This window comes from Trichosurus vulpecula, chromosome 7 (assembly GCF_011100635.1).
Source record: "Trichosurus vulpecula isolate mTriVul1 chromosome 7, mTriVul1.pri, whole genome shotgun sequence".
Lineage (NCBI taxonomy): Eukaryota > Metazoa > Chordata > Mammalia > Diprotodontia > Phalangeridae > Trichosurus > Trichosurus vulpecula.
In genome coordinates this window covers 261,263,504-261,289,825 of record NC_050579.1, presented here as the reverse complement: position 1 = coordinate 261,289,825, position 26,322 = coordinate 261,263,504, and the positions used below count along the sequence as shown (strand labels likewise).

Here is a 26,322-nt window from a genome sequence, read left to right as displayed (position 1 = left end):
GCCCCATAGCAATAGTTTGTACACCCACCAAGCAGACCACCTGGACCAACATTCCAATACACTCTTTGATCACTCATCACCCTAGATTCTGGTCCTGAGAACAGAGTAGAGGCGGAAACATGGACAGCTGTGCAAATTTTTTTTTTTACTGGAGGCTCAGGTGGCACATGACATTTCACCAAATGGCTTCAGAGTTTGGGGTGGGGGAGGGAGAAGACCCAAAAAATAAACTGGGGTGGGGGGGGAAGGGAGATCTGGCTCCAGGGGACAAAAGATGTACTCCCTTCCTTCCACCCTTGGGGGTGGGGGTGGGGGTTGAACCAAATTAAAAAGTTGTTCTACCCTCCTGGGTCCTGGGAAGGAGGGGACAGGGTGAAGGCTGCTGTTTCAATGTCATGGATTTTTTTGGAGGGGGGGAGGGAGACAGGGAAGGAGCAGTTGGAAAAAGTCGTCAGATACCTAAGGAAGAGAAACAAATTGGAGAGAAAAATGAAGGTGTTAGAAAATATTTGAAGATGCTACCTCCCCTCCACCCCACCCCCATCTTTCCATATGGCCTCAGGCATTGGGATACTCAACCAGGTAGCTGCTCTAGCTGTCCCCCTAGTTGGAATCACTCCAGTAAGGTGGTAGGGGAGTCCCCACTGGTTATTGGGGTTGAGGTCTGAAGAGAAAAGAATAGTGAGAAGTGTCTCTATAACTAGAATGCCTAACCACAACCCACTCTCCCCTGTTCTCTACTCCCCTTTACCCAAGTCTACCCAACCCCCCCCCAATCCTAACCCCTGGGCTTCCCCACCCTGCACCAGCCCGCAATTCACATCCACAAGCTGGTGCTGTGGCTCCAGTCGGGGCTGGGAAGGTGTGTCCGCAGGAGGTGGCATGGGCTTGACTGCCTCTGCTGGGGTCTCCTGATGGGTAGGGGCACCTGCTGGGGGTGGGCCTGGGGTTACTGGCTCTTTGTTATCAGCCTGCGTGGAGAAGGACAGGGAAGGGGGCTGGTTTCAGCTTTCTCCTTCCTATCTTCATAACTACTACCCCCACACATACAGTCTAATTTTCCCCTAGCTCTGACCTCAGGGGCTGTAGTCTGCCGGGGACCAGGAGGTTGTTGCCTCCTACGTTGAAAGTAAGGCCGATTTCGGGGACGCTGGGGCTCAGGCCTCGAGCCATCTGTGGGACCCTGGCTGGGTTTGGTCTCTCCATCTCCACCTTCAGTGGTGGGCTGCTGTGGAGGCCGAGGACGGAAAGGCCTGGGAGTTGGGGAGAAAAATCATATCGAGATTAGGGTGAGACATCCTTCCTGCCTGCTGCCCCCCACTTTAGCTCTCTGGTTTTCCAACCTACCTGGTTCTGCCTTGGAAGAAACATACAGCTGCTAATAAGCCACAAGCCATGAACCCAGGCCCACAGTTTTGGCTCCCTCCTCCCTCCTCCCTCCAACCTCCTCAGAGCTAGGTTTCCTGCTCTTAAAAGTCTTGTACCCTTAGAAGCTAGGCACACTGCCTCCTAATTTCCTACCCCTAATCTCAGTCATTTATTGCTTCTCTTAGAGCTCAATGTCCACTTTTGAGAAAACCAGTAGTAGTTGTAGAAGAGGAAGGGGGCTCATGGATACTGATAGATGCGAATCAATCTTTAGATATTATTGCTGAGAAGGGGGGAGGTATGCTTACCTTCGATATCTGGGTCGGAATCTGGGTGGAGGTGCACGTTCATCTCCCTGCTGCTGGTCCCCTTCTAAGGGGGCTGGGTCTTTGGGCTCTACCCCATCTGTACCCTGAAGATATACAAAACTGGGGTTTGTGAATTTTCAAAATATATAAAGCTGGGGTCAGGCTCCACTTCCTAGAACCAAAATGTCCTTAGCTTAGCCTGATTCACACAAAGACCCAAGCAGCTTCTCTCTCCTTTCCCCTCCCCACCACTGCCATGTTTTTCTTTCTGGTCATCTAGGTAGTTTAGTGGATAGAAACACTGAACCAGAGTTCAAATTCTGCCTCAGACACTAACTAGCTGTGTGACCCCAGGAAAGTCATTGGGAGTAGGATGCAATGAGCTCTGAGGTCTTTTCTGGTTCAAAACTATGATCCCTTTTAATATCTTGCTTTTCTCCTAGGGTCATGGCACTACCTAGTTCTTGGCTTCCTCCTTCTAGGCCTTTGCCCTTTAGGGACACCAGAAATACAAACTTTCTCTCACCTCCATAGGCTGCTGCTGGTTGGAGGGCCGAGGGCCCCTAACAAAACGTCGTCGGTAAAAGAAGGGGGGTGGGCGGCGGCGGCGAGGTCGCTGAGTGGGGTCCTCAGCCCGTTCCCCTTCACTACCTGGCTCTGCTACCCCTGTAGGGGCCTCTGCCACCAGGGGTGGGGGTGCAGCAGGGCGTGGCCGGGGAATAAATCTACGAAAACGGCGTCGGTTGGGAGCATAGCGACTGCCCTTCACTGGTACCCCCCCCTGGACCAGTCACATTAGCAGCTTCTGCACCCTGGAATGGAAAAAATCAGAACTCTTTCCCAACTCCTACTCCCCCCTGCCCACCCCACATGACCCACTCAGAAGACATCACTGACTTCTTACTCTTTTCTTAGGGCTAGTATCAGAGGGCACTAAAATTAATTTAGAACCTCTTCTCTAGCATTCCAGCTCTTGATTGGGAGTAATACGCTAGGGCAGCCCCCATACCTTCTAGACTGGGAGAAGGGCCAGAAAGTAGGGTACATGATAACCACATGAGGTTATGGGCCCAGGACTACCCTTCCCTTAATCTTTATTCTTCCATATTTCTAGGTCCTCCTGCCCCTCCACGAATCCCCCAAACCTTCTCTCCTTCCACGACATCAAACTCCACCGTTTCCCCATCCCCAACACTTCGCAGAAACTTCCGAGGGTTGTTTCTTTTAATGGCTGTCTGGTTGGGGAAAAAGCAGTGAGTAGAGCTGGGACAAGACAGGAACACACAGATCTCTTTTACCCATTAATATCAAATACCCTTTGTTTTAATGCTCAGTAAACTACATATTCAGGAATTTTGGGGGCAGGGGGAAGGATTTGCCAACAGTAATCCAAAGGCTAAGATGTAGGACTAGGGACCTTGGTGTCTTGCTGTCCAAACCCTACCTCCTACCCAGACATCCTTAGGGATTTCCCATTAGGGAAATGAGATGGTGTGTGAGAAGAGAGACAAACTTACAACAGAATGCAGGTACAGCAGTGACAAGATTCCAAGTTGGGCAAAGTTTGTTTTGCTGTCCATTCTTTCCTTAAATTTATCGATCCTATTTAGGTCATTTTTCCTCCCCAGTTAAAATATTCCTGTTGTGTTCTGGATAGCTGACAGCTAACCTGAGAAACTAATTCATGCTAATTCATTCAACTAACTAATGGGCAATAGTGGATAGAGAGCCGAACTCAAAAGTTAGAAAACCTGAGCTCCGGTCCAGCCTCTGACATATGCTAGTTGTGTGATCCCAGTCAAGGCCCTTAAGCTCTCAGTTCGCTAGGTAAATTTGATTATAAGTTAAAGAGAAGGTACTGACCCACATTGATAGAAGGAATCCCTTATTCCACTTCAATCACAGGCCTATGAACAGGCACTACCCATTTTTAGCAGGTTACTGTGAATTAACAAAAGCCTTTGATGCTTTAAAGGTGACTAATGATAGTTATTTCAGGCACTTGTCACAGATGGGACATAATGGAATTGGAGGCAATAGTAATACCCTTTTTAGGGTTGCCATAGCACAGATTCCCATTCTGAGGATGTTAACACTAAGCAAATAGAGATGATGGTCATTGTGACATTCAACAAAGGAAATGATCCTTGTATCTTCTGATCCTACCTGAGAAGCCTGACTCTTACCTGGTGGACAAAGACATCCTCCTTGGTGTCATTCCTGTGAAATGGGAAGGGGCATCATTAGCGGGGGGGCTGAAGCAATGGTTGGGGTTTTGCGGGTATACTCCAAATATGATTTCCCTCTTCCTAACCAATTAACTGCTACTTTCTTATCCAGTGCTTCTCAAAGGGGTTGGGTTTTTTGGGTTTTTTTTTTTTCTGTGTGTGTGTGGGAGGGATGGTTCCTGCAGGCATTACCAGAGTATCAGCAGCTGTCTGGGGCTCCAGGTGGGAAAAGGTAAAGTCAGGTGAAGGTGTGGCCAGAGAGAGGAAGGGCACAAATCTAGAACCCAGGTGGGAAAACTAGCCTTGTGGGAAACTGGCAAAGGCACCTTGAAGCTGCCAAGGTGCCCAAGAAATGGGACAGCTCTCTGCTTGCTTCTGCCCCACCTTCTACACCTAGGGGCAACTCAAGAACTGGGTGGTGCTGGGTGAAGCTGTTCCTCCTCCCCTTTTCAAAGTGGTTGGAAAATTCCACTCTACCTCCTTCCTTCTTCCTTGCAGGAGGAGGAGGGAGAAAGGTGGGGGAGGTGGAACAGGAGATGCAGAACAGGTTCAGGGAGGGGAGACAAGGAGCCAGGAACCCTCACCAAGAGGCCACTGGGGGGGGAACCCCCCCAACCCTAGATCTGTGGATGGATCCCAATCCCCAGGGTCAGGACATTCCCACTTGACTGGAAACCCTGGTGAGAACAAGTTGGAGGGAGATTTAAGTGAGGAAGTAGAAATACTCATTCATTGTCTAGCCCTACCCTTGCCATAACCCTAACACAACCTATCTCTAGCTTTCCCAGACTGGATGATTCAGGCACTAAGGCAGCTGAGTTTGCCAAAGGTCAGACAGCTAAGAGGCTGCCTAGGGTCTTCCCGAGAGACAAACTGGGCAGGGAGCCGATGTTGGGGGAAAGCCTACTGGGGGAGACCTCACTTTTGACTTTCCTTTGTATTTAACAGTCTTAACTGAAGTTTCAAAGGGGGCGGAGTAGATAACCTCCTGTTTCCACCTGATAGGAAGGAAGGTGTATCGTAGAATTAATACTGAGCCAATCGTTCCTTCTAGAGATTACTGAAAAGGGGAAAGGAACACCTCCAAGAGGAAATTGAGGGAAGGTGGGGATCTTCCCGAGTAGGAAAAGCTCTTCACACTTATCCTGCCCCGAAGGCACGACAAATGAGAGGCAATTGGGCAATTCCAAGGGGGTGTGGCAGACTCGCAGCCAAGTTGGTGGATTCCTAGAGAATTAACCCTCTGCTGTAGAATAAAACGGGAAGACAGGGCTCGATTAGGGAAGGCTTCATTTTCCATATAAGGGCGAGGTATTTGTGCAGTGGTTAAAGACGTTCAAATCAGCTTCAGCTGACATTTGGGGCAACCATGTGCCTCAAAAAAGGGTCTGGATGAAGTTATGGATCCTCCAACCACACAGTCAGCCCACCCCTTCCCTGCCTTAGGTACCTGTTGATGAATCCATAACCATTTCGGACGTTGAACCATTTGACAGTGCCCAGAACTTGGGTTGCTGCCAGGGGGAGGTCCAAGTAGGGAGAATAGGGCAGGGGAAGAGAGATGGAGTTAGGCTCAATCCATTCGGAGCACACATCAAAGTCCTGCCCCACTCTTAACCTATTCACCGCAGGACGGCCACACCTGCTTAGCTTCAGGGAGCTTAACCTACCCCAAACAATTCTACTTCTTTGAACTTCCAAATAACCCCACCTCGTGCTCCACAGAGGTCCTAAACTCCACCACGTTCAATTCCAAGGCAGCTCCCTCACAGTCATCGCTGCTCCTGCCCCGCCAGGGACCCCCACCTAGGGGACAAGGTTCCCCCAGCGCCTCCTGAGTCTAGCTGTCTCTCCCTAGGTCCTCCAGTGGGGCTCACCTGGCTGCCGACTCTTCCTGACCTTGGCCCCTCATTCACCTGCACCCTCAGCTCTACCCATCCAACCAGAGCTTCCTCCCGAGGCCCCCTCAGGTGTCAGGCCCCCAGACCCGGTCCCCTCACCCAGCACCGGTTTGTCCGCCTGGCTCCGGGCGGGGGGTGCGGGGGTCCCCGGGGCTGCAGTCGTCGGGGCGCCTGGGGCTGCGGGGCCCGGAGCTGCGGGGATCCCAGCGGGGGACGGGGCGGGGGCGGCTCCCACTCCCCCTCCCATCCCGCCACCGCCAACGCCGGATTTCTGCAGGTCACCCCCGGGCGACACCACCCCGACCCCCGCCGCATCCGCCGCCGGGGCAGCTGCCGCCGTCTCCGCCTCGCTCATCCCGCCGGGTCCGGTACCGGCCCCCGCCGCCTCCGTTGCCGCCGCCTCCTCCTCCACCTCCTCCTCCGCCCCGGCCCCTCCCCCCCGCCCGCGCGCTCCCACTCTCGCCCGGCCCGCTAGCGCCCCCGCCTCTCCGCCCGGTCCTCGCGCCCCGAGCCTCTCCCTCGCACCACGCCCCCTCCCCGCTCCTCGCCGCGGCCGCCGGCCAAGCCGATGTGAAGCGTGTGGAGAGGCCTCGGGAAGGCGCCCTCTTCCCCGCCCCCCAGCCAATACAGGACGGACAAGCCCAGCCCACGCGCTAGTCCAGACCCGTCCCACCCCCAGGCTTCGCACGTGAGCCCAGTTCCCTCGCACCCATATATCCCAGCCTTGGCCCTGCCCACCGACCCGGGTCACGTGACTCCAGTGGGTCCGGTTCATTGGCTAGTAGGTTATGTTCTCCCCTCCCCCTCCTTTTCCTTCCCCACTCCATCCCTTTCCACCCGTCGCGGGAAATCAAACCGACCTGTCATACCCCAACTGCCACCTGGTGGCCCGGGAGGGGCGGGGCTCCGCGAGTTTCCCCGTTACCCCTGGCTACGGAGGACAGAGAGGAAGCTGCCACTTGTGTTCTCTGTGCTCGCGTTGCCCTGCCTGAGGACGCGGGTCCTGGAGTCGCGCCACGCCCTGCACGGTCGCGCTTCCGACACGCCCCCTTGGTCCGGGGTATCTCCGGGGCCGTAGCCCCCATTCCCCACCCACCTGCCCCCGCCCGGGAACCTCAGCGCTGGCTTCTTGGAGTCGGGGGCGGGATGCGTGAGGGAGGTTGCACGTTCCAAATGGGGCCAGGGACTTCTCTTTGATAGCCGTGCCCAGGAGGTGGAGGGAAAGGAGGCTGGGACCGTGGAACAGGTGTGGGGAACCTCGGGGTGAAGCTTAGAGACTATGCGGTGCTGCCTGGAGACGAGAGCACGAGGTATTTACGGACCCTGGAGAATGAATGCCCTGCCGCCGAAGCTCTTAAAATAAAAAATAAAAACAAAAAATAAATCCTTCGGGCTAGAGTGACGCCAAGAATCATGCTCGGTTAGCTGAAGAAAGTTAACTAGGCACCAGAAGTTGTCTAAATCGTGCTAGTTGGAACCGGATCCATTCCAGGGATTAACAACCACTGCCTACAGCCCGTGGCGCCTCCGGGTTTGGAGTGACTAGCCCGAGAAGCTGTCCCTTACTCCCTCCATGGAATTCTCAGTCACTCCCAGGACCCAATAGATTTGGGGTGGGTTGCTGACAATTGACTTTTCCTCCATTCTATCGTTGGCAAATTATCAGCCTTTCCGTCTCCCGTCCCTGTGATTCAGTCAATGTTTACTGCAGCGAAAATGCTTTCACTCAGGTACGGATACTGATAGCGCTCCAGATATTCTCCCCTTTGTCCACCTCAGCCCTACCACTCCACAGTTAGTAACTTCCTTTACCCTCAGGATCCCCTGCTCCATTGTTAACAAACTCCCTCTTTAGCCAAGAGCTCTTCAGCCACACAACTTATCTGCAACTAACAAACCTGGCTCCCTCTACAAGCCTCTGTACCTCTGTCAACCCTCTATGGTACAAGGTGCTCTTTCGTGCTAGCAGTGACACTGAGACATAGAGAGTGACCAACTCTCTGACATTTCCAGGATCTCCCTTTGCCACCATTGCCAGCAACCTCTCTTTAAAGTTCGAGCCATCTTTAATTACCTACTTTAGATTTTTATTGCAGTCATTTCCTAGATTCTAGAGAAAGGAAGGGAGAATGACCTGGCTCAAGATCTTCCTTGCCAACCCAAACACTGCATACATCCTTGCTCACATGCTGATGTTTCCTCCAATAGAGATGCTTCCTGACATCAACTCCCATGTATACCTTTACTCTATTTCATTGACTATATAGTCCTACTCTTGATATCATCACCCATAACTGTGATATCTTCATAATCCAGAATTTTTAATTCCTCTTTTTTTATGATAAACTTTTATCTTTCCATCCCTCCCTCTGCTTCACCCCTAAGCCTACTCCTCCTTCTCATCTTTAAATCCAGTTTCTCCCACCTCCTCGGTTTTTTTCTAGTCCAATGTATTTACTGTAACTGAGGACTGCTCTTTCTTCTAGTCTTTACAATGAATTGACCAATTCAACTAGACACTGTCTCCTACCATTAAATCCTTTGCTTTGCTCTTTTGCCATTCCTCTATTGCCAAACCCCAAGCTTAGGTTTTCTCAACCAAGAGCTTTCTTTCTCCACTAATACTCCTGCGCTGCTGAATGCCTCTGGAGAAAGTCACACAACTGTGCTTAATCTAACCTCAACTGTCAAATCTCAACTAAGTTCTACATTGCTATGTGTTGATTTTATTCTTTTTGAAATCAAATACTATGAACTCTTTATTTTACACCTTAAAAACCCTTCTGCATCATCCTATGTTCTTTGCTCCTTTACTCCAGTTTTCGAGATAGAGATGGCACTTCTTGCCAAGGCTGCCCATTCTACTTGGGCCCTGGAATGAATTCCTCTCCTCTGGAAATTGTTCACCTCCTTTGATTTTTCTCTTTCTCATCTTCAATTGCTCCTTCCCTGTTGTTAATAAATATTTCTAAATCTCCTCATTCTTAAACTTCCACTTGATCCTGACAACTTTTCACAGTAATTGCCTCCACTCTTTAACTCTTTACAACCCAACTTCCAACTCATAGCACTCCACTGAAATTGCTCTCTCCAACTGCTCAATCCAATGGTCTTTACTCAGCCTCATTCTACTCAATTGTTCTGAAACTTTTGTCACTACTAACCACTGGCTTCTGTCATACTGCTTTCTTTTTGTTTTCTTCCCTTGCTTCTCAGTCCCCTTTCTTGGATCCTTGCCCACATCCCACCCCCTAAGCTTAGGTGTTCTGGACTGGATTCCATTTTTACTCTACAATCTATTTCTTGGTGAATTCCCAGAGGTTCAATTATTATCTCTGCACAGATAAATCACAAAACTATATATCCAACCCTAATCTCTATCTTGAGTAATCCGATATTACTAACTGCCTGCTGCACATCTCTACCTAGATGTCTCAAAAGCATCTCAAACTCAACATATCTGAAATGGAACTCATAATTTACCCATGATCTAATCCTAACATTAGTGTTCCTTCACACTTCTCTATTTCTGTTGCGATCACCATCATCTTTCCAGTCATTCAACTTTGAAACCTGAGAGTCAATTTAATTCAATGGACATTTATTTTCATTTGCATTTTTTGTGCTTAAAAAATTTCTATTGACATCTTTTATTTTTATGTCTTCCATTTCCAAATATACCCGACCCTCTTCCCAGAGAGACTTTCCTTGTAACAATACTTGTAACTATACTGTCCGTGTAGTTTTCTTGGCAAAGATACTGGAGTGGTTTGTAACAAACTGGAGTGGCTTGTAACAAAAAGGATAAAAAAGACAGACAAGACTGACAGTATATGCAATATTTCACATCCATAGCCCCCAACCTGGCAAAAGAGGTGAGGAGTGCATTTTTTTCCTCTTTGGGGCCAAACTCAATAATTATAGTTACAACAATGTTCAACAAACATTTACGAGGTCCAGAGGATACAAAGACTGATAGAAAACAGTCCCCTCTAGAAGCTTGCATTCAGCTGGGGAAAACAACAGGTACAAAGGTAAGTAAATACATTAGGTATAAAAATATAAAGTAATTTGGGAGGGTTGAGGTACTAACCTTTAGCGGAGGAGATCAGGAAAAGCCTTCAGTAGGAGGTGGCACTTGGGCCAACCTTTGAAGTTTGAACTAAGGATCCCAGGAGGCAGAGGTAGAGTGTTCCAGGCAAGAGACATAGTCTGGGCAAAGATACAGAAGATGGAATGTTGTATTTCGGAAACAGCAAGTAAGTCAGTTTTTCTAGAATGTAGGGTATGTGAAGGGGAATGATGTGAAATGTATCTGACTTAAACCAGACCATGAAGGGCTTTCAGTGCTAGACAGAAGACTGCATTTTCACAGAGGTAATGTTGCTGTGGACAACTTGGTGGCACAGTGGATCAAGGGTAGGGTCTTAAGTCAGAAAGACCTGAATTCAAATTTGACCTCAGACTGGATGATCCTGACCAAGTTACCCCCATTTGCCTCAGCTTCCTCATCTGTAAAAGGAGCTGGAGAAGGAAATAGCAAACCACTCCAGTAGCTTTGCCAAGATGTAATACAAGGAAAATTAGGAACCCCTGAGAAACCCCTAGCTACTGACAAGCACCCCCAGAAAGAATGGACTTAGATATCTTTGGCATTTAGCAAACCCCCTGGGACTCCATGACTCCACCAAGGAATGTCAATAGATAGGACCATCCCACTGAAGGATAACCTGGCAGACCCTTTCTAGCAGATATCCCTGGGGCTCTGTGACTCCACCAAGGAATGTAAATGAGATTATCCCACTAGTACTATAACCTGACTGAATCTTTTGATCAGCCAGGACCTTTGTTCCTGTTCCCCCCACCCTGTGCCCCCACATATCCTATATAAGCCAAGCTGTCACCCCAACACATTGCCATTGATTTGTGGTGCAGTACAAGCTGTCACCCCAACACATTGCCATTGATTTGTGGTGCAGTACCCCAATGGCCGCCGGCTAATAAATTCTCCACTTAAAACTTATACTCTGTGGTGTGTCTCGCTCGCTTCTGGTACAACAGAGAGAACCTCAAAAGGGTCAAGAAGAGTCAGACACAACTCAACGATGTTTTTATTCTGCTGTATCTGACTTTCCGTGATCCCATGGACTATACTGTCCGTGTAGTTTTCTTGGCAAAGATACTGGAGTGGTTTGCCATTTCCTTCTCCGGTGGATTAAGACAAATAGGTTAAGTAACTAGCCCAGGGTCACACAGCTAGGAAGTGTCTGAGGCTGGATTTAAACTCAGGTCTTCCTGACTCCAGGCCCAGCACTCTATCCTTGGAGCCACCTAGCTGCCTCCCATAGAGGTAATAGAGAGTCACAAATTGGCGTACTTCATGTTCCTCATTTTCTACACTCCATCTCCTACCTCCGTGGCTTGTAATGCTATTCCTGCACATCTCTATCTCTTCAGATTCCCAAAAGAATCAGCTCAAGTGCCACCTCTAGGTCTTTCCTAATCCTTCCTAGTTGTTGGTGCTTTACCACAAAATTACTTTGTATTTAACATGTATATACTTTGTATTGGTTTATCTTTGTTCATGTTGTATCCTCAGCCACCCCTCAAACTTGCCCCACCCCTGTAAAATGTAAGTTCAAGGATTGTAAATGTAAAGACTGTAACTACAAAACGTAAGGCAAGGATTGTTTTTGTCTTTGTGTACCTAGTAGAGCATAATTAATGGTTGTTAAATTGCATTGAGTGAGTGATAGCATCCAAGAGAAGATAGGCTTCATGAAGAAGCAGAGGGGGTGAGTGGAGAGTGAAATAATATTTGTAAAATACTTCATACAGTATCTGCTGGCAAATAGTAGGCCCTACATAAAAGCTAGCTATTATAGAGGCAGCTAGGTGCCATGGTGAATGGAGCACTGGGTCTAGAGTGAGGAACACCCACTTACTGGCTTTGTGATGCTAAGTTACCCTTGCCTCATTTTCCTCAACTGGAACATGGAGTTATTAGCACCTACCTCTCTGAATTGTTGTGAGGATCAAATGAAATAACATATCTAAAAGTGCTATGTGCCTGTAGTGGGTACTATGTAAAAGCGAATTCTCTTTGCCTTACCCAGTAGAAGTACTTGGGGAAGCATTGCTTCTTAGAAGGGATTGGGCTTTTCAAGAGATAAAGAGGAGGTGGACAGCAAATAGAGTGGTAAAGGGACTGAGAGAGGAGGTATAGAGAATAAACCTAGGAGGTACCAAAACCCTCCTAATCTCTCTTGGAAGGTGAAATCCCATTGACAAAGCTAACTCAAAGGTTAAGTCCATGGTTTACAAAGATGACAGGCCAGAGAATTTTGCAGATGACACCCAATTGTGGAGGTATTAGATCTTCTGTAAGGAGACGGGGGAAGGGAATGGTGCTAATTAAGGCAGTTCCCAGATCAATTTGGTGAACTTTCTACTCAGCTTGGTGAAATTACGAAGCAGCTAGTCTTTGGGGCTCTGATGGCCTCTCCTCATGGAGAAAGTGGGTGTGCCCACTAGTACCTTCTTGAGAAAAAGGGAGGGACTGCTCCTATTTGAGTTTCAGAGACTGGGGTTATGCTGTTGTTGTTTGTTCATCGTTTTCAAAGAGGACCAGTGACATCATGGAGGATATCTTTGAATTGCTCCTGAATTGGATTTAAGTGAGGCAGTTTCACAAGTGATTAGCTTCACTCTCTCTTCTTGAGTTATCAGAAGTCCAGTGGCAGGAGAAGTCAAGATGACTGGGGATGGCCTGGAATGCAGAAGATGACAATGACCTTGGCATCTTCACTGTCTGAACAAGCTCTGGTGCTCCACAGTGCCTGCTTCAGCTGCTTTCATGGCCGTTGGAACAAATTGTTCTCACCTACCCATTCTACCAGGGGAAAGTCTTCACATGGGTGGGATAGGCACCCCGTATCTCACTGACAGGTTTGAGGCCTGTTGGTTACCCTCAAACTGGTTTAGCCCATCTGCCAAGACAGTTTTACTGGGGTGTGGCTGCTGCACATGCATCTATATCTTGTTGGGGTAGGTGAGAGTTGGGTGAATCAGGTAGACGACAAAGGCAGATGAGCAGCCTTGGAAAGGACTCAGAGGTTCTAGTCCTCTTGAACACTGTATACACCCAGGGCTATGCTAAAGATAGTTGAGTAGAATCGCTTCCATTTGAATTGTCTTAGGAAGATTCTGAAGGTCACCTGGCAGGATAAGGTACCAGACACTGATGTCCTTACTCAACTAAACTGCCAAGCATTCAAACTCTGCTTCAGAGAGCGCAACTCCAGTGGGCTGTTCACATTGTTCAAATGCAAAACGTTCGCTTGCCAAAAAGACTATTTTATAGAGAACTCACACAGGGCAAGCATTCACATGGTGGTCAGAAGGAACAATACAAGGACACTCTCAGGGTGTCTCTCAAGAACTTTGGAATTGACTGTGTGACATGGAAGACATTGGCACAGGACTATTCTGCATGGCATTCCCACATCAGAGAAGGTGCTGTGCTCTATAAGCAAAGCAGAATTGAAACAGCTCAAAGGAAACGCAGGATGTGCAATTTTGGAGTATCCACCCCAAATGTTCACTCGGACTATTTGTGCTGGACCTGTGGTAGAGCATTCCAAGCTCGAATTGGCCTGATCAGCCACAGTTGGACACGTTGAATCTTGACTCAAGCATAGTGATGTCATTTTGGTCCTCTTCGAGAATGAAGGACAACAACAGGATAGAATTTTGGCTAAAGACCTATTTTTTCTACTTGCCTATAAAAGTAAGCAGATGGAGCTGCTCGGCCTTTTCCACTTCTGAACGAATGAATGACAAAACATTCATTAAGCACTATAGCCAGGCACTGGGCAAAGGACCGAAGAGAAAAACATCAGCAGGAAAGTCCCTATCCCTCAAAGAACTTACATTCTAATAGGGGAGAACTACTCTGACCAGGGAGCTAGATTAGGAGGGAATGGTTTGGAAATGGCCAGGAAGTGGTGTGGTGGCCTGGTTCCAGACACGATACAGTGAAAGTTCATCTCAGAGCCCAGGGTTCCAGAGGTTGAGTCCAGTTCCTGTTCAGAGAACAAACTCAAATGCAGCAGAGACCTGTATTTCTGGAAAGTGGGAGGAAGTCTATGTGTGCATTCAGTTTCCTCCCAGGAACCAGTAAGAGCTGTGTAAGTTAAGGGTGAACATGACATACATAAAGCTGCCCTTCCTGATTCTAGCTGACAGCGTGCTAGGTTGTCATTGGGTGATGATGATACCTATGGCTTCCAGTATGTGTTTTTCAACACAGAAGGACCCTTATACTTTGAGATGATGATCAGGAAGAGCTGATGACTTCATGGACCTTTTAAAAGGGAGTGACTCTGACCCTACTCTTCATGTGGCAAGTAGCTGTCCCAGGAGAAGCGGGAGAAGGGGCTGCCCTTCGCTGTACTCTAACTGAAACGGTGACTTCTGAGGACAGCTAAAGCTCATGTCCCGTCTAGGCATTTGATTTTGAGTTTGGGGATGCCTCTTCTGTGTTATTCTTTACTGATCATAGGTGAATGAATATTGATCCCAGAGCTTGGAAGCCACTCTGAGTTGAAGAGCTTCTGCTTTCAACTCTCTTCCTTTGGCAGAAGCTACGTCATCCATCTTGCTGGCTCATTTACAGAAAGGGAAACAAGGCAAAGCTGAGATGAAATTTTCACTCCACAGAATATCGTGCCTGCCCCAGGATAAACTCATCACCAAGCTGATTGACTCAGTTTTTTACATTTAACACCTTCTCCAGTCCCTCAGTCGCCTTTCCCCTCTGATTGGAGGAGCAATAAACTCCTCCCAATGTCTTCCTTTATAGAGGACTCAGAACTTTACTAGTTATCTCTCCATTTTCCATCAGCTCCTCTCCTTTGTTTCCACTATATGGAACATCACGCCCCCTGGTGGCTATACATATGTATACGTATATACGCCCATCTTCTCAGCTCCCTTTTATTTGTTGTCTTTCCCCACAGACCGATTGATCGTAAGCTCTTTTTCTCATTTGTATCCCCAGTGCTTAGCACTGATCTTAATTGAATTTAAAATGTCTTGTTTAGAGGAGGCTTAAATATCAGCCTCCCGACTGAACATAACAGAAGTTATTACTGCTTCTTGTTTGAATTTGTTTCTGTCAAATGCATATTTGTTAAGTTTATATGTTTAATATTTTTTTTAATTTTTAAATTTTTTCCAATTAGCAAAAGTCTTCCACCTCTCCTTTCTACTCCCTGTTCTCAACTGAAAAAAGACAAAAACAAAATTTCTGCTACAAACATGTAGAGTCAAGTAAAACACATTTTTACATTGTCCGTGTTAAAAAAGGCTGATATTATTTTATCATATCATATCATATCATACCATATCATATGTCTTACATACCCTGAGGCCTTCATCTCTCTATGAGAAGGTGGATTTTTTCATCATTAGTCCTCTGGAATTATGCTGATCAGGGTTCCTAAGTCTTTCAAAATTGTTTGTCTTGACAATATTATTGACATTGAATGAATTATTCTCTTGGCTCTGCTCGCTTCACTCTGTATCAGTCCACATAAGTCTCCCCAGGTGACTCAACCATCCCCTTCATCATTTCTCACAGCATATTATTATTCCATCACACGTACGTAGTAACTTGTTCAGCTGTTCCTCAATTAACGGGTACCCTCCTCTCTAGTTTCTAGTTCTTTGTCACCACAAAAAGAGCTTGAAATTTTTGTATATTCTTATTTAGAGTTTCTTTTGCTTAGGACCAATCCCTCCCTTTATCTACTCCTCCTCCCCTTTCCCTGTTGAGTGAAATGTATTTCTGTATCCTGTAGAAGTATATATATGTATTCTTCCCTCCTTTGACCAGTTTAAATGAGAATAAGGTTCAAGTATCAGTTCCTCCCCCACCACGTCTTCCTCCTTGTTTGTATAGACTTCTACTTGGCAGACCTGATTATGTGCAATAATTTCCCCTAACTTTCCTCTCCCTCCCTTCCCCCTTCTTCCAATGTATTCCCTTCCCTTCCTTTTCCTTTCTTCTTTTAAGATCATTAAGTTTATATACTAGGTATAGATATTATTTCATTTTCTATGATTTTTTAAATAAAATGTAGATTCATTGTTTAGCTTTTTAAACTCAATTTTTACTATTGCTTTGACTGAGATTATAATTGTTATCCCTGATTTTTAAAATTTTCTTGAAGTATAACAAAATTTATTATAATAAATTCTATCTTAGCTTCTCATTTGAACTCTGTCTGGGAAAAGAAATATCATCAGAACATAACATTGACTTTTAGGCTTTGTCTGGTAAGATTCTCTCTAAGAGCCCTGACACTGATACATATGTATCTTCTCCTCTTATTAGAATATGCATAGTTTATCCTTATTTAGTTGCTTATAATTATTAGTTTACTTTTTTATGCTTCTCTTTACTTTTATGTTTGCACTTCAAAGTTTCTATGAAGCTCTGGTCTTTTCATCAAGAATGCTTGAACACCCTCTATTTCATTAAAGATCTAGTTGTTTGCCTGTAAGATTATTTGCTCAGTTTTTTTATTTGTTTGGTTGTTTATTTTTAGTGTATAACATTCAGTTCCACAAGCTTTTGAGTTTTATATTTTCTCCCCCTCCCTCCCCTCTCCCATTCCCAAGACAGCATGCGATCTGATATAGGTTCTATACATACATTCATATTAAACATTTTCACATTAGTCATGTAAAGAAGAATTATAACCAACGGAATGAATAAAATGCTTCCTAATGAGCCCTCTTTTGTTTTCTTGCCACCCTATAGTTACCCACTTTACCCTAACCCCGTTGGAAAAAAAGAAAAAAATATTGTACCAAATCTGCATAGTCAAGCAAAACAAATTTCTATGCTGGCCATATCCTAAAAGGTATGTTTCATTCTGCACCTTGAGTCCATTACTTCTCTATCAGGATACGGGTAACATATTTCATCATTAGCCTTCTGGAATGGTGATTGGTCATTGCATTGATGATGATTCTTAAGTCTTTCAAGATTATTTTTCTTTAGAATGTTCTTGTACAAATTATTCTCCTGGTTTTGTTCACTTTACTCTATTTCAATTCATGCAAATATTGCTAGCTTTCTCTGAAATGTCCCTTTGTCATTTTTTATGGGACAGTAATATGCTTTTACATTCATGTACTACAATTTGTTCAGCCATTTTCCAATTAATGGACACCTCTTAGTTTCCAGTTATTTACTAGGCTATTACTAGTTGTCTTTCTGTCTTTTTTGTGGAGTAAAATAACGACTACCTTGTACTCAGATGCATTTGCTACCTTAAGGAAGATATAAGAGCTAGGGGATCCCTGTTACTCGCATTCATGGAAACCTAGACACAAGCTATCTTTGGAATTTCTCTTGCAGAAAATTCAGAGGGGTACGGGGGACACATTGATATTTTTAAAAGAGAAAATGAACCTTTTGGATCATCCCTGGAAATTGGAGCTCTCTGTGTAAACCCAGGGCTTGGGGAAGTAAGAGTTGGACCATTTGTTCTACTTTAATAAGATATAAACCTGACCTCATCCCATTAGTCCTCACTAGAAATGAAGTTAATACCTGGGCTATACCCTTGGACTTGACCTTTAAAAAGGAGGACAGGAAAGCAAGGAATGGACACACACATGGAGAGCCAGAACTGAGATAATCAGAGGGAAATTGGTCAAGTGGTTGGATGCACAAAGACACATTACCTAAAGGGAACCCTACAGTCATGCAAAGGCCTCATCATAGGATCAGATGGCCCCAGAACAGAAAGGAATAAACCATGCAGCCACAGAAATGGCAGAGGACAGAAGCAACAGTAAATGTTTAAGGAGTTTCTGGGCAAGTTAAGGGCTGAAGAATGGTAGGCCATACACATTAGAGCACTAATGGTGATATGGCAGAGCAAGAAAGGAGTTCCTGGAGGAATTCTGCAGTTGATCTTCTCTCTTCAGACACTCGAGGACAGTGCCTGCTTCCTGGAAAAGGAAATAGTCCAGGAACAAAGACCCATAGCTAAGGAGAATCCAGGGACAAAGCAAGAATATTGAAGAGTAACTATGATTTTGCCCTTTACTGCTACTGTAGTAGGTGAGGGAAAAGGGAAAAACTATTTTTAAAAAATCATATGTGTGTATACATATATGATATACACACATATCACAATGATATGTATTTTTGCATCACCGATATTTCCCTAGTATCCCTTTCCCTTACCCCTCCCAGTCAGCCACCCCATATACCAATGTTGTAAAAGTAAGTTTCTATTGATATCTTTGGCTTTCTTTCATATCACTATAATTTCCCCCAATATCTCCCCTCACGTTATATAACAATATTTTTAAAGACAAAACAAAGAAAAAATAGATCAGCAAAACTGATGAATCCATCAACAAAACTAAAATAACCTGAAAATATGTACAATTTATTACACTCGTGGACCTCTTACCTCTACAAAGGGGCTGGGATGGAGGTGTCCTTTCATATATCTTCTTTGGACTATGCTTGTTTTTTGTAATTTTACAACATTCACTTCTGAATTTTTTTGTGGGTGTGGTTGTACTTTCCATTTACGTTATTGTAGTCGGTGTGTGTATTGATTTCTTGGCTCTGCTTACTTCACTGTATGTCAGTTCAGATAGATCTTTCCAGTTCTTTTTTGGTATACATAAAATTCTTCATTCCCACAGTAATATTCCATCATATTCATGTACCACAGTTTGTTTGCCATTCCCTACTTTAGGCACCTACATTGTTTCTAATTCTTTGCTATCACAGAAAGTGCTGCTATAAACATTTTTGTGTAAATCATCTTATAAATGACCTCTTTGGATTATAAACCTAGTAGTATATCTGGGTCAAATGGTATGGATATTTTTTCTACTTTATTTGCATAATTCCAAATTATTTGCCAAAATAATTGTATTGATTCACAGCTTTACCTTTCTTCCCACTACACTTCTGACATTGGCAAAGATGTCAAAAGATAAGAATAATCAATTTGTGATTTGCATTTCTCTTATTATTAGTGATTTGGTGCATTATTTCTTATGGTTGCGAATAGATTGCAATTCTTTTTTTTTAAGAATGTGCTTTTTATTATTTTAACAACAAAAACAGAAACAAGTAACTGTGTTCTCAGTAAAAGAAAAAAAATCATAGAAGTTTCCAAAAGTTTACTAAACAGTACTGCAATGTAAGGCTTTTGAAAAGTTGGTTGAAATAAATTATCTCTGCCTACATATTTGCTATTCCACCCTTTTCCCAATTACCTTTAAACAGCCTAAAAACTTGCCATTAAAAAAAAAAAAACTCAAAATATTTAACTTTGCCAATAGTTCTAGATAATACTGGATTCTTCCCAAAAGGATTGTGATAAGATTATGCTTAATTTTTAAAAATTACCCCAATGGGACAAACTGAACTGTGTAACCCATGATTGTGTTTCAGATCTTTAATATTAAATGTGTGAAGGATTTGAAAAGGTTAGGGAGCAGGACCTACTACGAAGACAGGTGGACTCAACTTTTCACCTTTCTGAGTGTAATTAAGCTAACTGGAGTAGTTACCAAATGAAAGGCCCAAGACACCAAAGTTTTCTTTATTTCTTCAATAAAGCCCTTTGATGGTGACTATCTTATTTATTAGACCTATGTCTTTTGCCACTCCAAGGACCAAATCCACAGACTTTCCAATTATCAAACATGCTGTAACACTGAATCAAAAATCCAAACTAGCACTCACTGTGTAACCCTTTTGGTGCTGACCTTCCCAACATCTAAAGGTAGCAATGAAATGCACAGAAGGAAAATGAAAGGACACATGAATGTATACACAAGGGAAGCAGCACCGGAGTTAATGGAAACAAAACCAGCTTAGGGCAAGGAAGTGAATAAAGGTGAAATCACTGATGGACTGAGAGAAATAGGGGGTTACTTCCCTTCACAAAGTGGGCTGTTTATTTTCATCTTTCAATCATGCAGCCAAACGACTTCTTGTTTCTGCTGCTGTGCCAAGGACTCATTTCCCATGATTCCTCACTTGTCCTAAGAGGGAGAAACTGCTGGGTAGTTTGCAATTCTTTTAAGAATAGTTTGTTCATATCCCTTAACCATATTGAGGAATGGATTTTGGCTATATATGTATATATTTACACATATGTACATGCATATATATTTGAATGCATATATAAATAAATAATATAGATTTATATGTGTATCTATATCTGTTAATTATATATCTTGTATACCAAACCCTTGTCAGAGAAATTTTGATACAAAGATTTTTTCCCCCCATTCAACCACATCCCTTCTTATCCATTAATTTGTTTATATAGGATCTTTTCAGGTTCATATAATCAAAGTTATCTGCTTTATCTTTTATAATTGCCTCTATTCCTTGTTTGTTTAAGAATACATTTCCTACTGATGGTTGTGAAAGGTATATGATCTGCTTCCTCCTGAGTTTTGTATGGCAAGATCTTTAATATTAAGGTTGCATATCCATTTTGAATGTATTGTGGAACATGGTATAAGATGTCGTTCTAAGTGGAATTTCTGCTAGACTGCTTTCCAATTTTCCCAGTAATTTTCATCAGATAATTTATTCTTTCTTAGGTAATTGATGTTTTTTCCTTTGCCAAATGCTAGGTTATTGAGTTCCATTGTTTCTGATTCTTCCTTGTCTAGTATGTTCCACTGATCTACCTCTAATTCTTAAGCAATACCAAATGATTTTGATGACTGCTGCCTTATAATATGAGGCATAGGAGTGCTAGTGTCCCTTTGTCCCTATCTCTTTTCATTGTATCTATGATATTATCAATATTTTATTTTTCTAAATGAATTTGTTAGTTCTATAAAATATACCTTTGATAATTTGATTACTATAGCATTAACTTACTTTTGGTAGTATTGTCATTTTTATTGTCAGCATGGCCCAGCCAATCAGCACTGAACATTCCTTTCATCTATTTAAGTTGCTATTTCTTTAAGGAGCACCTTCTTTAAGGAGCTATACAAATATTTTGTGTGCTTTAGTAGATTGATCCCTAGATATCTTGTGAATGTTGTAGTTATTTGAAATGAGGTCTCACCTTCTATTATTACCTCTTGGCTTTTGTTATTATTATGTAGAGATGCTATTGATTTTTGAGAGTTGATTTTGCAGCCTACAGCTTTGCTAAAGTTATTGTCTTAATTAGTATTTTTTGCTGATTGCTTAAGATTTTCTAAGTGAACCATTATGTCATCAGCAAGTGGAGATAGTTGTATCTCCTCTTTACTTATCTTTGGGACTTTAATTTCTCTTGTCTTATTGCTATTACTAGCATTTCTAGAATTCTATCAAATAATATTGGGAAGAGTGGGTTTTCTTGCTTTATTTCTATATTTATTGAGAAAGTTTCTAGTGTATCCTCATTGCATATAATGCTTACTTTTTGTTTTCCATATTTTTATAATATTAAAAATGTTTTTCTATATTTATACTTTGTAGGGTTTTTAGCATAAATGAGTATTGTACTTTGTCAAAGCCTTTTTCTGAATCTGTTGAGCTAAATTTGGTTTTAGATGTTTTGTGTCTAATATGATTATGTTGATTGTTTTCCTAATTTTCAACCATCCCTGACTTCCAGGTATGAAGCCAAATTAGTTGGCCTCTTTTTCTCAAGTCTTTTCCCATACCAGGCCATCTTCCTCTTAGTTGCCAGATTTATCTTCTTGAAACTTAAATCTAATCATGTAACAACACTCCCCCCTCCCCCATTCTCCAGTAACCCTCTGTTACTTCCAGGATGAGCTCTAAAAAATCCTATGGTTGGCTTTTAAAGACCTTCATAACCTGGCCCCTTCCAACCTTTACAAAACTCTTACATCCTAATTGTCCCCATTTACTCTTTAAACTAGTGACGCAGGCCTCTTTGCTGTTACTCCTACATGGCACTCTATCTCCAGACTCCTGACTTTCCTGGCTTCCTTCAAGTTTCAGCTAAATTCCTTGCAAGAAGTCTTTCCCAATCCTCCTTAATCTTAGAGCCTTCGCTCTGAGATTATCTCCAATTTACCCTGTATTTTGTTGTTGAGTCATTTCAGTCATGTCCAACTCACTGTGACCTTTTTGGAGTTTTCTTGGCATTTGGGGTTTGACATTTCCTTCTCCAACTCATTTTACAGATGAGAAATTGAGACAAACAGGGTTAAGTGACTTGCCCAGAGTCACATAGCTAGTAAGTGTCTGAGGCAAGATTTGAACTCAGGTCCTCCTGACCCCAGGGCCAGTGCTCTATCCATTATGCCACCTAGCTGCCTCTTACCCTGTAGATATTTTGCTTATGCATAGATGTTTACACATTGTCTCCCCCATTGGAATGTGAGTTCTTTGAGAACAGGGCCTTCATGTCCTTAGCACAGTACTTGCTATATATAGTAGATGCTTAATAAAAGTTTATTGACTGAATTATGGACTGGTCATTATGAATGATTTCATGGATGAATTGCTGAGGTCTGTTTGACAGGATTCTGCTTAAAATTTTGGAATTAACATTCATTTTGATATTGATCTATAGTTCTGTGCTCTATCTTTCCCTGGTGTAGAACTATATTTGTTTCATGAAAGGAATCTGGTGGAGTGTTTTCTTTCTCAGTTTTTGAGAAGAAATTGTGTATTATTGGCATTAATTGTTCTTTTTAAAGTTTAAGAGAATTCTCTTGTGAATCGATCAGAACCAGGAGTTTGCCCCTGCTCCCCTCTTTGGCAGTTAGTTCTGTTTCATCTTCAGAAATTGGATTATTTGAGAACTCTATTTAAAGAAAAAAAGAATGAAAGAAAGAACTCTATTTTATCCTCTCTTAGTCGAGTATCTTACAGTTTGAAAGTATTCTATTTCTTTTGTTTTCTTAGTTTTGGTAGCTTATAACCATATACTCAATTGTGATAAATCTTGTTATTCTGGTTTTGTTGTGATTTCATATTGCTCATTTGCCATTTTGTAGATTTGATTATCTGTCCTCTTTAAACTGAGTAGCTAAAGGTATATTGATTTTATTGGTTCTTTCAAAAAACTGGCTTTTAGTTTTATTTATAATCTCAATAATTTTTTGGTTTCCAATTTACTTCTCCAATTTTTAGTAGTTTTTCTTTCACGCTTATGCTAGGTTTGTTAGTGGACTTCCTAATGCTTTAAATGTATATTGAGTTCATTAATCATCTCTTTTTCCATTTTGTTAATGTATTTTTATAGAGACATAATTTTCCCCCTGAGGACTGACTTCACCTTTATCACAGGAATTTGGTATATTGTTTAATGCTCACATAATTTTTTATTATTTCAATGATTTGTCCTTTGACCCACTCATTTAGGATTTCATTGTTAAGTCTTTATTTGTATCTATCTTTTGTTTGTGCTCCCAGAACTGATTGTGGTTTTTATTTTCTTGTGATCTATAAGTAATGTGTTTACTCTTTCTACGTTTTTATATTTATTTGCATTTATGTGCCCTAATAGATGCTGGTTTTTATAAAAGTTTCATGTGGTGCTGAGAAATACATATGTTCTTTAGTAGTACCATTTAGAATGTGTTGAGTCTTTTAGCTCTAGTTTCTCAACAATTTGTTCCAATCTATATTTTCCCTTTTGTTTATCTCTCTGTTAGATTTTTCCAAAATTAAGAGAGGGATATTAAAATCTGCTGCCACTGTTGTGTTATTATCTATGTCTTCTTGTAAGTCAGTTAATTTTTTCTTTGTGAATCTAGATGCAAAGGCATTTGGAGCACCTAAGTTTCACACTGATATTAGTTTATGGTTCCTTTTAGTATAATGTAGCTTCCTTGTTTATTTCTTTTAATGTTGTGAACTTTTGGTTTTACTTTCTGATAACATGATCGTAAATTTTGTAAAAAAAATCCATCTGATGCATAGTAAATTTTGTTCTAGCATAAGGCTGATTCTTTATTGACCGTGAGGACTTTTCATATTTTGGGGGAGCCTCAACCCTAGAAGTATTATAGGTCTTGAGGACTGTATAAAACCCTAGGGGTGGTAGAAGCCCACTTGAGACAGGAAGACAATTGTTTTGGCTATGCAAGGATTACAACATAAACCCTGTTTTGTGTTTCTTGACAGATTAAGTAAAGCCCATGTTAGATTTTATGTTTTGTTAACCCATTTGTTTGCATGAGATCTGAGGCCATTTCCATTTTGTCAAGGAGACCAAATGTGAGTCAATATAGATGTTCCCAGGGGAACATTGTGCCTGTACTGGGGCATGAACCAAACAGATTTATGTGAAAAGATCCTCAAACTTGAACTTGGTCCATGGAAACCCAGATCCTTCATTTGTGGGCCACAGGTTACACAGATAAAAAGAGGGCTGAGAAGGAAGGGGACAAATGCAGAAGTGTCGTTAGTTCTGCTATAACATAATAGAGGCACTCCTTAAAATCACTGCACTTTGCAACATCACGTAATTAAGGGAACATAGAGTAAGGGACACAATACTTCCAGCCATAAATGTTTCTTTATTTTCATGGTGTGGTCTCTGATAGTCATTAATGTAAATTCTTTTATGCCTATTGCTCAAAAGATAACATATTTCTCTCATTTCTTTCAAAATACTTTTATTACTTCAAGTTTCTCCTTAATACTTAAAGCTTTCCTTTTGCATACATTGCTTGGCATTTTTGAACCTGTATGGTTGGACGTGTTTGGGATGTGGAATGAGAAACACTCAAATAAAAAATATTTAATATAGAAATAAGTCCACAAATGCAAAAGAATAGCAAAACACAACCTGGTAGAATAACACACTCATTGAGGCAAGGTAGCTGAAAGATATTTGTGGTGTGTATATTTTACGTATTCATGTAGTTTCCATTTCAGAAGGATAGAGTCTTCTGTATTCATATAGTGTTTCACAGGGATGAAATTGTACATGAACAAATATGAAATTTGCATTATGCTCAGATTGTTCCCTAATATGTCAGTTGTATTGGAACAAACTTGCATTTTCAAAACGAGCATTACTGGAGAACTGATTATATAAAGGCTGGTAGAAGAAATAAGGTAAATGGAGAAGGGTGAGGGATGAAGGAGAGAGGGAGGATGGAGAAACATTTGGGCTGATGAGACACAGGCTACATACAATAATACTGAAGGAAGGCAAGAACGTATGTAGACATTATAGGGCATAAACGTTGCCCAGGGTTGGGGGGAGGGGCAACCTTGACAGGGAAGTAGGCAAATGGATATGTATATGACTTGAAAGCAGAGAAGCCTTGTAGAGAAATACAGGGGGCCCCTGGTAAAAAGGGAAAATACATAAAGACCAGTTGAGAATCAATACCTTAATAGCTTGAGACAATAGCTCCAACAAAGTACAAGATATGAAACAAATCCACAAAATCATGGACATTTCTATACCATACTAATAAGCCCAACATTTCTATTATCTTTAAATTTCTGATGGAAACTATACCTAAAATATAATGTTGATGTTTCCCTTGTGACACACATGAATATGGGGTGTTGATAGGAATTTTAATAAGGAAACGAGGCATGAATTATATTTGGAGATTCTTTCAGAGTTTGCATATATCAAGTACAAGCCAAATTTGTGATAAATTTCTGAAATATCATATGCAAAGCAGTCTAAAATCTTAGACCAAGCCTAGAGAAAACACAGCCAAAGAAAGGAGGGGAATGAGAGGAGAAGGTGTTTGCTATAGTTCATACAGGACAAGTGGGGCAAACTCCCTATTTCTACTACCTATTTTTAGTGATAGGACTAAATCCCTCATTTTATGAGAGTCCAGCCTCAATCAGTCAATCAACATGTGCAGGCACTGTGCCAGCCAATATGGATATGAAAATAAATGAAACAGTCTCTGTGTTCAATTTGTTTAGGGGGAAAGAAATGTACGTAGACAATTAAAGGCAAAATACATAAGAAGTCATTTCTGGTTAGGAAGGTGTACAGTATTAGGAACTAAGCATCAGGAAAAGCTCTCTTTAAGAGGTGACACAAGCACAATTCTTAAGGCAACTTAGCTTGAGATTCTACAAAGCAGAAGTGAAGAGGAAGCACATTCCAAGCATGGAGAGACTTTGTACAAAAGCACAGGAGAGAAAGACAAAATATTCTGTAGGGGAACAGCAAGTAGGCCAGTTTGTCTTGAATGCATGAAGGAGACTAATGTGTAATGAGCCTGGAAAGGTAGTTGGATCCAGACTGAAAAGGGCTTTTTAAATGTCAAACAGGAGATTTTGTAAATGATCCTAGAGGCAAGAGGGAGCCACTAGAGTTTCTTGAGCAAGTGGGTGGCTTGGCCTGACCAGTGCTTTAGAAGTATTAATTGGGAAGCCATTCATAAAATAGATTGGAGAGAGGAGAGAAATGGACAAATGTAAAATAAATATTGAGGTAGAGTTAACAAGATTTGGTGACTGACTGGATGTGAGTAAGGGAA

The 26,322-nt window shown here is 42.6% G+C and overlaps 1 protein-coding gene across 1 annotated transcript; it reads right to left on the bottom strand.

Moving 5' to 3' along the window:
- Window positions 1-424: 424 nt before the first annotated feature.
- On the bottom strand, window positions 425-6,052 carry YBX2 (Y-box binding protein 2). The gene is given in 11 exon segments (XM_036768744.1): window positions 425-459; window positions 580-664; window positions 822-971; window positions 1,076-1,253; window positions 1,677-1,780; window positions 2,203-2,457; window positions 2,459-2,488; window positions 2,822-2,911; window positions 3,863-3,896; window positions 5,355-5,418; window positions 5,905-6,052. Coding segments are annotated over 10 exon segments (1,104 nt in total). The 3' UTR covers window positions 425-459; window positions 580-613.
- Between the last annotated feature and the right edge of the window lie 20,270 nt (window positions 6,053-26,322).